At 51.1% G+C, this 14670-nt stretch overlaps 1 protein-coding gene across 1 annotated transcript in view; it reads left to right on the top strand.

Moving 5' to 3' along the window:
- The first annotated feature begins 3241 nt into the window (after positions 1–3241).
- Positions 3242–14670, top strand: part of vwc2l (von Willebrand factor C domain containing 2 like) — a 60732-nt gene continuing 49303 nt past the window's right edge. Inside the window, exons 1-2 of the mRNA XM_056289914.1 lie at positions 3242–3251; positions 5701–6101. Of these exons, the coding sequence (XP_056145889.1) occupies positions 3242–3251; positions 5701–6101 (411 nt within the window). The remainder of the gene's footprint in view (positions 3252–5700; positions 6102–14670) is intronic.

Below are 14670 nucleotides of genomic sequence, written 5' to 3'. Positions count from 1 at the left end.
GGAGTCTTTTCTCCACTCCGTTTGAACGTTAAACTGGGGGTGGGAGAGAGACTAGCCGTCGCACGGATAAGTCTGTAGAACTCCTTCCAAATACGAGAAGCAAATTCGGGGGCCTCGGTTGAAAACCACATCCTGGGGTAGGCCGTGTAAACGAAAAACATGAGAAAGTATGGCCTCTGCCGTCACCTTGGCAGAGGAGTTTAGGCGGGGTTTCAAAGGGTGCCATTTTAGAAAAAAACTGTCGATGATGGTGAGATTTACTGTTACCTTCGAAAAGGGGTAACCCAGTGACAAAGTCCAGGGAGATGTAGGACCACGGCCATTGCGGCGTGGGAAGAGGATGGAGCGACCCGGAACGCTGACGGGAGATCTTATTCTGGGCACAAACTGGGCAAGCAGTGATGAAGTGCCCAGTGTCTCCTTCCAGCGGGAGCCACCAGAAATGCTGTCTCAGGAGGCTGACGGTCCGATGCCTCCCTGGGTGGCAACTCAGATTGGTGGAATGTCCCCACTGCAAGAGGCAATTCAGAGGGCAGCCTTCTGGAACCTGCACCCTCTCCAGTGCCCACCTGACCTCACTCTCCACGCTCCAGGTTACAGCACCAATCATGCAGGTTGGAGGCAGGATGGTAGTGGAGGCCCTGAGGGTGTTGTCCGGCTCAAACTGGCAAGAGAGGGTATCTGGCTTGATGTTGCTAGAGCCTTGGCTATAAGATAAGGTGATGTCAAAACGGTTAAAAAACGACTCCCACCTGGCTTATCGGGAGTTTACCCTCTTGGTAGAGCTGACGTATTATAAGTTCTTGTGGTCAGCCCATACAAAGATCGGATGTCCACCCCATCCCCCCAGCCAGTGCCTCCACTACTCCAACGTTATCTTAATGGCCAGTACCTCCCTGTTGCCCACGTCATAGTTCCTCTCAGCCAGACTCAACTTCCTGGAAAAGAAAGCACACGGGTGAACACTTGTGTTCAGGGGAGCTGAGAGGACCGCAGACCAGTGATGATTATCGACATGCAGAGCCTAGCGCTTGTGTTTTCAGACATGGCACTGTTTGAATAACAACAGGGCTTCTCATGAAAACATTTTTTGTTTTTTGTATGTGTGTTGGTTAGAATTTGCCCCCCCGTGATTGTCAAGGCTTGGTAGAACAACGCTCAAAAGCCGGAAAGATTCATTGTCGTTCTCTGCGTGATGTGAATAAAGTTCTGCTAGATTCAGTATCTGCTTTGCTTTTTTATTTTTGTCTTTATGTAACTATACATTCATGTGACATCGCTGCAGCATGCAAATTCTGATAGCCCAGGTTATCCTGGTGGGGGGGAGGGGGGTGAAGATTTATGTAACTTTTGTGCATTACAGGGTTGAGGTTATACAAGCATTGTTACACAAGGAGACAAGGCGAACCAAAAATAGGGGAAAACGGCTTGGACCCCCAAGGATAAGCAAGTGTAAGTGGCAAGTCAGGTGTAATAGGAGGTGTCGTGTCTGCCGGTCAGTTCCTGCACCCCGCTGATCAGAGTCGTCAACAGCTGCTCGTGGTCGTCAAGTCTCCTCGCCTGAGACTGCAGAGTGGAGCGGACAGCGCTATTCTCTGCTGAGTCTGTCAAGGCCACATTGTGCTGTAACGTTTCCGGGTAGGTCAGACACTCGGCTGCAGAGACAGACTCAGGACACAAGGTAAAGTTCGGTCTGAATCAGACAAAACAACAACAAAACACCAAAAAACCCAGAGGGCAAGCAAAGTCAAAAACCGTACAGACCAACACGAGACACAAATGCTGGAAAGCGACCGGGGGGGGGGGTATAAGCGTTGGGGTACCGATTAGGAAATGGAGAACAGGCATTAGCGCGGGAAGAGGGGGAGGGGGGCGGGGTAGGTGCAACCCCCCCACCCCCCAGTAGTGGCAGGTGGTTGTGTAACATCTTAGACGAAACAGTACGCAGGGGCGTGGTCACGTGGGGGCCAGGATGGGCACGGCCCCCAATGGTCAGAGCGCGCCCCCCCTGCCCCCGCCCCCTTCCCCTTCCCCTGTCCCAAGTGGGTAAAAAAAACGCTAGGATGCTAAATAGCAGTTTTGACAAGTGCCACCCTAATTAAATGGCTGGTCCCAGCTGCCCCACCCCCCCCACCCGAGGAAAAAGTCCTGGCTACGCCCCTGATATGCCTAACTTTTCCTAAGGTACAAACGCAAAATAAATAAATAAATAAAATAAAACATATCTTTATTTTCTAACGGTGGGCGGGGCGTGGGCGTGGTATGTACATGTTTAATAAGAAAGTGAGCAAATACTCCATTTCAAATCTGCTACACACGCGCCTTACAAACCCAAACAATGACGTCACACTGTAGCGACCGGGGGGGGGGGGTCGCTCTGTTGCGGTTACTCTTGTGTCGTTGTTGTGGGGGTTCGACTCAGAAGAAGTAGGAGACCGTTTACTGACGAGCTGGCTGTAAGGGCCGTGGCTGGGGCTGATGTCGCCACTTGCGACATGGGGGGGGGGGGGCATGACGTTGTTGTCCGTCCTGGCTGGTGTGAATAAAAGAGTACTTCCGGGATCGTGCCGTGTATGGAGCGCGAGAGTTGCGATTAAAAAGAGACCTCTGCCTCTGGACTCATTCTGCCACGCCCCCACTTAAAACATCTTCCCGCGCGCCTGAGAACATGCGTGGTATATACAGGGTTGAGTGGCGGCAAAAGCAGGGGCAGGAACTGAACAATAAAAACAGGAAAAACAACAGACAATGATTAACGGGACGTTACACAAATTGAGGGCGGTTTGTTTTGCAGCGAATCGGCGCTGTGCGTAACTGTAGTCCACGGACTTCCGGTTTCTACCGCAGCGGTCATACCAGTTTCCTGTTTGTTGTCGCGCGCTATTGACCATGGCATGTTTTTCGCGATGCCTGCGAGATTTACCGTGGATAAATGTCAACGACAGGCACAGAATTGTCGACAAACTTTCACCTGCACCTACCAGCACACGGGTGAAAAGTTTCAAGTTGTACATGTCAAGTTACGTCCACAGTTATGAGGCTGTGGATGCTATCCGAAGCATGCTGCTCCCTTGTAATTTGTCTTAAGAGTGGCGGATGTTACCCAGATAGCATCCGGATGTGGGCCATATCAGGCAATGATGCGGCACTGATGGTCTTCTTCTGGCCCTGACAAAATGGATGTGAGCCTGAAGTGGCCCACATGTATAATAGCAAATATGGCCCACATATGCCAAATCAGATGTGGCTTTGTTTGGCACAGATGCGGTGCTCTCGGCAACATGTGATCTGGATGTGACCCTGAAGTGGCCCGTGTGGTAAATGGTGAATGTGGCCCAAATATCACACAACACATATGGGCCACCTTTGGCAAACATGTGGCACATTCGGCATTGCTATGGATTGGTTCTGTCCCAGATCTGGCAAACAGGAGCGGACCGCCCGAGTGCCACCATTCCACGCGGTATGTGGGCCGGGTGAGGTGGGACGGGTCCGGGCCACAGCAATTTTCAAATAACAGTATCTGAGAGTAGTGTTTGAACAATAAATGCCACACCGTTCCCTTTCCCACGACCCGTATCTGTGTGATTGAGCTGTGGATCAGCTGAGTCCTGTGCTGGCTCTTCCTCAGCCTGCTGCACTCTGGCTCTGAATGTAGTCGGGCAGTGGCCCCTATGGGCAAACAGCCATAAAACAAAGCGGATATCTTGCTGCTCTGTGATGTCACGTTGAATTTCGCAGGGGTGAGAAGTCAAGTATACTCCCCCCCACCCCGTTTTATCTTGACGTGCGGTTTTTTAACAAGACCGGAAACGAGCGACTCGTGCAATTCGCGTGAGCAGACGCGCGAGTGGCCACATGCAACGCTCATTTACATACAACGCTCATTTACATACAACGCTCATTTACTAGCAAAACAAAAATGCGCGAACACGTACATGCATAGGTGCATGCATTACAGCCTCCACCCTCAGCACTACCTCCCCCCTCCTCCTCCTCCTCCTCCTCCTCCGTCGAAGCTATACTCCTCAGACAATTCTGACAACTGCCGACCAAGTTAGACCGGGATTGTGAAAGGCGGAGGAGTTTCCTGACACTTCTTGTCACCGGGGGGGGAGGAGGGATGGGGGAGCCCCCGTGCTGGTCGCCGCCGCCGCGCGCGGCGGGCCGTGCGTCGCGCTAGCAGCCGTCAGTCGTTCTCCAAGGTGCCGAAAGTCGGAACGCTCCCTCCTCCTCCTCCTCCTCCTCCTCCCCTCCTCCTCCCTCTCCTCCTCCTCCTCCTCACCACTCCGCGCAGGGGACGATGAGAAAGCGCCGCCGGTGCTCCGTCCTCCTCCGTCCGCGCCGCGTTGGCACTTGTCGGTGATCTTTTTCGGAATCGCAACGGACGTCAAATACCGCGCATCAATAATCGTCGCGGTCTCGCGTCTGCGTGGAGCTGTGCGGGTGTCGCGCGCGTTCGGAATGAGCGGCGTCCGCTCGTCTCGCGCCCCGAAGTTGCCTCCTCCGGATGCCGGCTCTCATTCTGGCCATTTTCCCCACGCTGGATGCGAAGCAGCAAGACCCGCTCCCGTTGCCAGTCTGCGTCGCCGGGACGGAGCGACGTGCCTCTGAGTGACTCCGAGCTCCGGAAAACAACACGGAACATTTTCCCAAAGGCTGTTTTATTTGTCGTCCACCACCCCCCCTCTTCCTCCTCCTCCTCCTCCTCTGCTCGGCCAGTTTACCTGAGTGTTTCTTTCGTCCCCTGACAGTAATCTGCAGATCGCCGTGGATTCGTTCTGATTTTACGCACTTCTTCCACCCCGGGGGGGGAAAGGAGCCTCCATATTCACAGCGGGCTGCTGTGCATTAAATCGCTTTTTAAGCACACGAGCGGGGCAGAGGAGGAGGGGGGGCAGGGTTGGGGGTGGAGGGGGGGGATTAGGATATCTTTCGGAGCCCGAATTTACCCCGCGGATACCCTGAACATGCCGAGGGGCTACTCTCTGTGATTCTGCTGTGCGCAGCCGATGTCGGACGCCTCACACTAAGTGGATCCGAGCCATTGTGCACGGTGAGTTTGTGCACCTCACAATATAGACTGACTCGCGCTTTAACTGACGTTAAAACTAATTTGGGGCTGTTACCACAGCCTCCTCGTGCACCCCAGCTAAGGGTTGAAAACGATGCGCATGGGAGGGGGGGGGGGATCAGGTAAAGCAACGTTTAGAGAATCTTGAGCAATGTGTTGCAAAACAACCGAGAGTGTATCCAAAAAAGGGGCTCGTATGTATAAGCTACCTGTTGTTGGTCTCACTCGTACCGAGTGTGCATCGTGCAGAGATATCCACTCACTCGACTATTTAGTGGGGGGGGGGTAGAGAATAGAGAGAATAACCCACTATGTACACTTGCAGATTGTGCACACTGTGTGCGTCAGGATTTATAATCGGCACAACTTGAATCTCCAACACACGTGCACGCACGCATGCAAAATGCCACACACAAGCAAGCACCCCCCCCCTTCTCTTCAACAAAATAGACAGTCTCTGCAACACCAAAAAAAAAAAAAAACAAAAAAAAAACGCAGTCTGGTTACCTATCGTATCTATTCCCCTTCCCCTCTATGCAGCCGTGCCCCCTATGAAGCGCCGGACCGGGGGGAGGCGATAACGGGGGCCTAGCATGACATCCAGACGCTCTTGTTGAATGCGAAAGCACCACCGCGGCGAAGGATGGGCCCTCTCTTCTCCATCACCTGCGTCATCCTGCTCTCCGTCCGCGCCGTCGCTCCAGCCTCGGTCAGCCCGGAGGACTACCCCGCGGACGAGGCGGAGCGCGCCGCCGGCGACGGCATCGTGTTCGACGACTACCGCGGGAAGGGCTGCGTGGACGACAGCGGATTTGTGTACAAGCTGGGGGAGCAGTTCTTCCCGGGACACTCGAACTGCCCGTGCGTGTGCACGGAGGACGGGCCCGTGTGCGACCAGCCCGAGTGTCCGAAGATCCACCCCAAGTGCACTAAAGTGGAGCACAATGGATGTTGCCCCGAGTGCAAGGAGGTTAAAAACTTTTGCGAGTACCGGGGGAAGACTTATAAAATTTTGGAGGAATTCAAGGTAAGAGGTCACCCGTCTCCCGCAGCTGGTGGCGGGTCTGGATTTAATTGCTGCACACCCCCCCCCCCCCGTAAGCGTCACTTTCACTGCGGGCGGATCCAGCTAATTCCGGCCGCAGGGCAGCTTTAACGTCAACGTTGCTCAAGGTCTGGGTGCTACCAGGGGATACCCCCCCCCCGTTAACCCAGTTGTTACCAGCATCCCGGAGTTAGCCCTGCGTGATAGGGATGGTGTCTTTTCAGCGTGATCTAAACACCCGACTTCATATTCAGCCATTTTCTAAGGCTGCATGACGGCGGCACGGTGACTGTTGAGTTTCTCTCGACCGGCTGCAAACAGCAGACATTTACAATACCACGCTGCGTAAAACCAGCCCGTAGTTTGGGGGGTCGCGGCCAGGCGTAAAAGGGTCGAGCTTCAGAATGACTCATGTCTGCACCCTCACCACACAGGACCGAGCGCAGGTGTAATGCTAATGGGTCAGGCGCGAGATGGCTGATTGATTTCGGTCCCTCATCCTTAGTTTTCCCTCACAATATCCGCCCAGGTTGTTTTCTCTTTCCTTCTTCCTATAGTGCTTCTGGCACCTGGTGAATGTGCTATATAGAGCGTGCACCGGCAGTGGTTCTCGTGCACTGGGGGCATTGTTGCATTATGTATAAACGCATGTTGTTGTAACCCCTGGGCCTTTATTGGCAGAGCCCCGTTTGCGTTGTGTTCTCTAGTTTGTCAGTGTTGTGACAATTCGTCCTACCTTGTCGAAATGTTCACCCGTAGAGCAAGTTTGTACCGGCGTTGTACCAAAATTTGCGACCGTCGGAAATTGTGACCGTGATCACAAGGGACGCATACTGGAGTTTGCCGGCGGACTCACGGACGTCTCCAAGTCCTCCCACCCCCGGATTTAAGGTGTGGGCTTGTTTTGATGTGGTTACATTTAAAGCACTATAGGTTAAGTGTTGCTAAGGTCAGGGTCGAATTTGGTCAGCTGTGAGCTCTCATCCCTTAGAAGCGCCACCTAGTGGCGAGGGGGAGGCGACGCTTCCTGTGCGCTCAGGACAGCGGCGCGTATGTGGTCACACAAATTTCGACGGTGGCCGATTTTGACAGTAGACCGGTACCCCCCCCCCCCACACACCGGACCCTTGGTATGCGCGTGCGCAATAACTCTCGGTAGGAGCGCCCGATCTGGTCAGTTGTGAGTTCTCAACGTATCCTCATGAACGTTCGTGTGATATCGTACGAAAAATTATGCACAATGTTTTTGCACCGCCGCCCGGGGGGGGGGGGGCTGGGGCGCTAGAGGGGGGCCGGTTCCCTCCACTCCCCCCTAACCCTAACCCTAGCCCCCGGGGGTGCTAGGGTTAGGGTTAGCTACGTGGGTTACATACGAATTTGTATGCATTACTTTTCGTACGTTTTCCTACGACCAGGGAATTAGAACAGCCTGGAGTTCTCATCCCTTAGAAACGCCATCTAGTGGCGAGGTGGAGGCGACGCTTCCTGTGCGTTCAGGACAACTGCGCGTATGAGGTCACACAAATTTGGACGGTCGCAGATTTTGACAGAAGACGGTACCACCCCCCCACCCCCCACCCCCACCGGACCCTTAGTATAAGCGTGCGCAATAACACTCGGTAGGAGCGCCCGATCTGGTCAGTGTGAGTTCTCATCTCTTAAAAACGCCATCTAGTGGCGAGGCGGAGGCGACGCTCCCTGTGCGTTCAGGACACCTGCGCGTATGAGGTCACACAAATTTCGACGGTCGCAGATTTTGACAGAGGACGGTACCACCACCCCCACCCCACCCCCACCGGACCGTTAGTGTGCGCGTGCGCAATAGCACGCCCGATAGGTATGGGTTGAAACGTTAAACCACCAAAATGCTGGCCTGATTCTAAATGACACCGAGCACGACAACTACAGGCTGTGGTTTAAACTGTTGCTGCCCACGAGGAGAGGCCCTCCCTCGTTTCAAAGGCATTAGCGTGGGACCGCGGGGCTGTGGATGACTGAAATATGGTGTGACACGACGTGGCCTAAGCTGCAGCGCCGTGGCTCTCCGCCTAATCACGCATTCATTTGTTGTGTTTGTAAATGGGTCTACATGGATTTCAAAGAAGAAGAAGAAAAAAAAACCCTGTCCGTCACTCCAGAGAAAACATTTGTAAAAATTTGATGATTCAAAAATGACTAATTGCAGATCTGAAAATAGCCTCGGATTTTGCACTTTGTGAAATAGATACTTACATCTCGAAGAAGGAAGTGAGTTTTGGGCTGTATAGTTAAACAGGGGGGCGGGGTAGCATTTAGGGGGAATGGGAGAGAGGAACCTGCAGGACCTTCACCGCAGTCCAGGACTAGAAATCTGATTCACCTTTTGCTCTTAGGGTTGGTATTAGCTTACTCCGTTTATGTCTCATTGCATTTCCGGGTTTTGAGGAAACTAAACATTATATTAGTCTGCTACCCACATGAATTAATTTCACTGGATAACACCGGTTGCCTAATTCGTCTGGCTAACTAGCATTTACACAATCCCATTTGGGCAGGGGGATGTAATTCCCTGAGCCTCCCAAAAATCCAGATGGAAATACTAAAAAGTCAAACGATTGTGTTTTTTTTGTGTGAAGTTTTAGGGATCAGCATGAGAACTTCTGCAGTTTATGCTTATTTCTCTATAGCCAAAATGCAAAAAAAGAAAGAAAAGAAGCTGCAGCGTTCTCGAAAACTATCTGTTTGTGACGTTCGGTCTGGGTTTGGTGACGTCACGATGACGTCAGAAGAGACGCGGGTCTTTCTGACGGAAGAGATGGTAAATCGTAAAGTTGTGTACATGTAGCATATCGGACCACTGAAAAGCAGGCGAAATTCTAGTATATGCCTGCAGCATGTATGGTCAGTGTTCGAAATTGTGGCCAGTTTGTTACAGGGATAGTATTGTAGCGAATTTCGGGGGGGGGGGCAACTACGGGAACTGCCGCGGCCGGGACGCGAACCCGTATCGCCCGCACCGCGGAAGACACCGCTAACCGCTCGACTAATAGCGGTGTCTCCGGCGGTGCGGGCGATACGGGTTCGCGTCCCGGCCGCGGCTGTTCCCGTAGTTGCCCCCCCCCCCGAATTCGCTACATTGGTGTCAGAAGTGGGATACGCGCGGACGCGCTTTCCCGAAGGAGGGGGGTAGTGTAACGTGCATGGATAAGTAGACACGTTGGCCGCTGGCCGCTGGTTGACGGGTCAGACTCTTTAGTCGAGCGGTCAGCGATGTCTCCCGTGGTACGGGCGACACGGGTTCGCGTCCCGGCCGCGGCAGTTCCCGTGGTTGCTCCCCCGAGTTCGCTACAGTAGCTAAAATATGAAATCTTGGATATTAAATCTTCATCTAATTTTCTGTAGCGGTCCCATTAATATTTGTTGTTAAAGTTAGAGTTAAAAAAAAGAAAGGTTGTAAAATGCAGTTGCAAGAACAACCCTTTCCACTCATATCTTGGGATGTTTGATTTGAAAGAGAATTTAATTGAATAGTAAGTATACCTATTCTAATTCATCTGTTTCTATCTGCGGCTGTCCAGTTTTTTCTAAGACTCACTCTGTATTGACAGGCGGATTCACAAGGAATGGATTGTGCCCCTTGATAGCACCGGGAATTGTGCATCATTTGGGACCATAATCTGCCCCGTCTCACGGTTCCACTCACAAAAGGTATTACGGCACAAGAACGCCCATCAAGTTTTGCAGCGGATTGCAGTTTGCCCTTATTTTGTATCCGATTACAAATAGTGACCACGGATGACTAGACTCGCCAGCCCTTGGCTAACGGGTCGGACCCCTTAGTCGACTGGTTAACGTAGTTGCCTGTGGTGCGGGAGACCCGGGTTCGCGTCCCGGCTGCGGCTGGTTCCCGGCTGCCTCCTGAATTCGCTACAGTACGGTGGCTTTGCACCAAGAATGCAGTAGGCAGGCTCAAATGTCAACCTTGATGTCACCAAGTATAGCAGGAATTGTTAGACCTGGCAACCTGTAAGATAAACCTGTCTCAGTTAAATCAAAAAGTGATGTCCTCCTTTGAAATATCCGCTCACGAATAGTGACGATACCTTCGCCTGGCCACCATCACTGCTGCCATGATCACTGGAAAGTCTGGGCATCAGTTACCACCAACTCCCAGAAGATGCTAATAAATTTCACTCTAACTGCACGTGGCTATTAGCGCTGGTGTGTTTTGCAGTGAGGCTCGTTTGTATCGAAATGCAGTCTTACCTAATATAAATACATGCAAATGCCGCCGGCGCACCAAGATGGTATTTGCATGGCAGCGCAGTTATATAGGGGTGCATTTCACCCTTTGCGGGTGCTTTGAGAATTACACGGTTTCTTTTTGTCTTATTTTTGCAGTTTTAGCAGCCGCAAAAGCCGTGCAATCCTTTATGAATTCACTAGTGGGTGTTTTGTCAGAGATTGTTATTTGAGGGGCTTTAACTGTGCGCCCTCCCTCGTGCCTCTTGACGCTCAGCTGACCAATCGTGTAACTTCTGTGTCGTTGTTGGTCACCTGATCCAGCAGCCCAATCGTGTCAAACATGATCACTCAGTCAGTCACACTAACATGATCGCTCAGTCAGTAGCTCTAACGTGATCACTCAGTCAGTCACTCTAACATGATCGCTCAGTCAGTCACTCTTACATGATCGCTCAGTCAGTCATTCTAACGTGATCACTCAGTCAGTCACTCTAACATCTCTCACTCAGTCACTCTAACATGATCGCTCAGTCAGTCACTCTAACATGATCGCTCAGTCAGTAACTCTAACATGATCGCTCAGTCAGTCACTCTAACATGATCACTCAGTCAGTCACTCTATTATGATCACTCAGTCAGTCACTCTATTATGATCACTCAGTCAGTCACTCTAACGTGATCGCTCAGTCAGTCACTCTATTATGATCACTCAGTCAGTCACTCTAACGTGATCGCAGTCAGTCACTCTATTATGATCACTCAGTCAGTCACTCTAACATGATCACTCAGTCAGTTACTCTATTATGATCACTCAGTCAGTCACTCTAACATGATCACTCAGTCAGTTACTCTATTATGATCACTCAGTCAGTCACTCTAACGTGATCGCTCAGTCAGTCACTCTAACATGATCACTCAGTCAGTCACTCTATTATGATCACTCAGTCAGTCATTCTAACATGATCACTCAGTCAGTTACTCTATTATGATCACTCAGTCAGTCACTCTAACATGATCACTCAGTCAGTCACTCTAACAGGATCACTCAGTCAGTCACTCTATTATGATCACTCAGTCAGTCACTCTAACGTGATCGCTCAGTCAGTCACTCTTAACATGATCACTCAGTCAGTCACTCTAACAGGATCACTCAGTCAGTCACTCTATTATGATCACTCAGTCAGTCACTCTAACATGATCACTCAGTCAGTCACTCTAACAGGATCACTCAGTCAGTCACTCTATTATGATCACTCAGTCAGTCACTCTAACATGATCACTCAGTCAGTCACTCTAACAGGATCACTCAGTCAGTCACTCTATTATGATCACTCAGTCAGTCACTCTAACGTGATCGCAGTCAGTCACTCTATTATGATCACTCAGTCAGTCACTCTAACATGATCACTCAGTCAGTTACTCTATTATGATCACTCAGTCAGTCACTCTAACATGATCACTCAGTCAGTTACTCTATTATGATCACTCAGTCAGTCACTCTAACGTGATCGCTCAGTCAGTCACTCTAACATGATCACTCAGTCAGTCACTCTATTATGATCACTCAGTCAGTCATTCTAACATGATCACTCAGTCAGTCACTCTTAACATGATCACTCAGTCAGTCACTCTATTATGATCACTCAGTCAGTCACTCTAACATGGTCACTCAGTCAGTCATTCTAACATGATCACTCAATCAGTCACTCTTAACATGATCACTCAGTCAGTCACTCTATTATGATCACTCAGTCAGTCATTCTAACATGATCACTCAGTCAGTCACTCTTAACATGATCACTCAGTCAGTCACTCTAACATGGTCACTCAGTCAGTCATTCTAACATGATCACTCAGTCAGTCACTCTTAACATGATCACTCAGTCAGTCACTCTAACATGATCACTCAGTCAGTCAGTCAGTCAGGGACACTAGCGTTTGTAGGGCTGACCCACTGGTCCGGTTAAGGCAAAAATTTCGCAAAAATGTTGGGCGAGACAACGAATAAAACCAAATGAAAATGTTTAAGCCAACATCATGAAATGTTCTTGTTAACTCACAGATAACAAAATTGCTGCGGCCCGGACCCGTCCCACACCCAACTTTCATCTTTCTTTCATCCGGCCCACATACCACATGGAATGATGGCACTTAAATGCCGCACGTGCCAAATATTTGCCAAAAGTGGCCCATATTTGTTGTGTGATATTTGGGCCATATTCACCATTTACCACACGGGCCACTTCAGGGTCACATCCAGATTACATGTTACCCAGAGCACCGCATCTTTGCCAAAAAAAAAGGCCCACATTTGATTTGGCATATTTGGGCCATATTTGCTATTATACATGTGGGCAACTTCAGGCTCGCATCCATTTTGTCAGGGCCAGAAGAAGACCATCAGTGCCGCATCATTGCCTGAGGTGGCCCACATCCGTGTGCTATCTGGGCTGCTGTTTATAAATTCTGTGGCAATAGGACCAAAATGTAAAAGGTCAAACAAAAGAAATTAAATTAATTAAAATAGCCTGACCTTATTAGCTTATTAACATTTGTGTGTGTTTGTGTGTGTTTGTTTTCACGCCCCACATTGAGGGAAGCAGGGGGGGGCTTTCAAGGGAGGAGGTTTTGTAAATAGGGGTGTGTGAAATAAGCCCTTTTAAAACCCCTGTACGTAATTTGTTGTGATCGGTGTGTTTGCGTGTGGGACGCATCAGGCTCAGCCTTGTGTTGTAATGCATGGCCATACTCGCCGGTGAAGGTCCGGTGAGCCTGTTGAGGCCCATGGCTTAATGCAGGAGCAAGTCCAACTGGTGGACACCCTAGTAATGGAAAGACATTTCACTGTATGGGGGGGGGGGCACCATTTGAATTGATCTTGCTTTGTCTTAATTATGACCGCTATTGGGAGATGGGAAATTGTGGCTAAGGCTTGTCACCCTCACTTAATCATTATAACTGCTCCTACCAGCTGATGTGGCGGAGGACCAGTGGCAGGAGGCGGTACAGAGGGGGGTAAATTCTAGGTTATGGAGCCGCGTCCAGTGTGACGTTGCAGCTTTGACTCTTCAGTCAGGAAATGAAAGGCCCGGCACCATGCCGTGTTCAAAGGAAGCAAAGGCTGTCAGTGTCCTGGATGCAGGCCCCAATTAAGAGGTGCCGACAGGCTAACCTTTGGTGCAGGCCTAGCTGACATTTTCTTGGTTGTGATCCTGGTGTGTGATCCAGAGGTCTGCATTTACATCCAACTACTGGCAAGGGAGAACCCCCACAGGGGGTGCAGCACCTCAGAACCCCACCAAAAAACTTTTTTTTTGGTGTTTTCCAACCTTTTAGAGTATACTCGCTTTGTGTTGATGGTGGTGGTGGTGGGGGGGGGGGTCAGTTGCGTAGTTCAGCATCATACAACGCCACGGTCACTATCTAATGCTGTCATACAGGAAATTGGGCGGCACGGTGGTCCAGTGGTTAGCACCATCGCCTCACAGCAAGAAGATCCTGGGTTCGAACCCCGGGGTTGGGGGGGTCGTCCCGGGTTATCCTCTGTGTGTACTTTGCATGTTGTCCCCGTGTCTGCGGTGGGTTTTCTCCGGGCGCTCCGGTTTCCCCCCCACCATCAGAAGAGACATGCAAATTAGGGTTAACACTCCCGTCCGTGCCCCTGAGCAAGGCAACGGGAAAAGAACTGGAGTGGGTCCCCGGGTGCCGCATGAAGGCGGTAGCCCACTGCTGCTAGCTTACACAGATCACAGCTAGGATGGGTTAATTTGCAGTAACCGAATGTGCCCAAGGGGACTAATAAAGGAAAGTTAATTTTTAATTGATTTAAATTGCGCGCTGAAAAAGCAGGGGCCCGTCATCAGCTGGGCCTCGGCTAATGGTTTTTTAGTCAGCGTCATCTTTGCGCTAACGACCGTGCACGTCACGTAGCAGTTGACCGCGGTGCAATTTCAGCGGCTCGTTTGCTGGATCCCATCCTGGTGTAGCCGACCCATCGGCGATGTAAACAATCCACTTCAAGCTGCGACACCTTCGGTAAGCCGTCTAACAAGTTCTCCTGCTGTTGACGGACTAGTCTGCTGACGTGATAGTGGTGCAGATGGTTCAGGAGTAGACCGCCGGTGGGTCTGCGACGCTGTGACGCTGGCGGGTGAGAGAGATGTTGTTGCGCTGACCCTCGGTGGGTGTTTCACCCGCAGGGCTCCCCGCCCGAGGAGGGCACTAGTCTGGCCAACATGGCTGCTGGAGGGCCTCCGGCCTCGGTGCAGCTGCGGTCAGGAAGCAGCAGATACGAGGGTGAGATCAGACCCCAGGTCGGATACCCCGA

Source organism: Lampris incognitus, chromosome 11, assembly GCF_029633865.1.
Source record: "Lampris incognitus isolate fLamInc1 chromosome 11, fLamInc1.hap2, whole genome shotgun sequence".
Classification (NCBI taxonomy): Eukaryota; Metazoa; Chordata; class Actinopteri; order Lampriformes; family Lampridae; genus Lampris; species Lampris incognitus.
The sequence above is the reverse complement of the archived record's forward strand: the minus strand, read 5'-3'. Positions and strand labels throughout refer to the sequence as shown.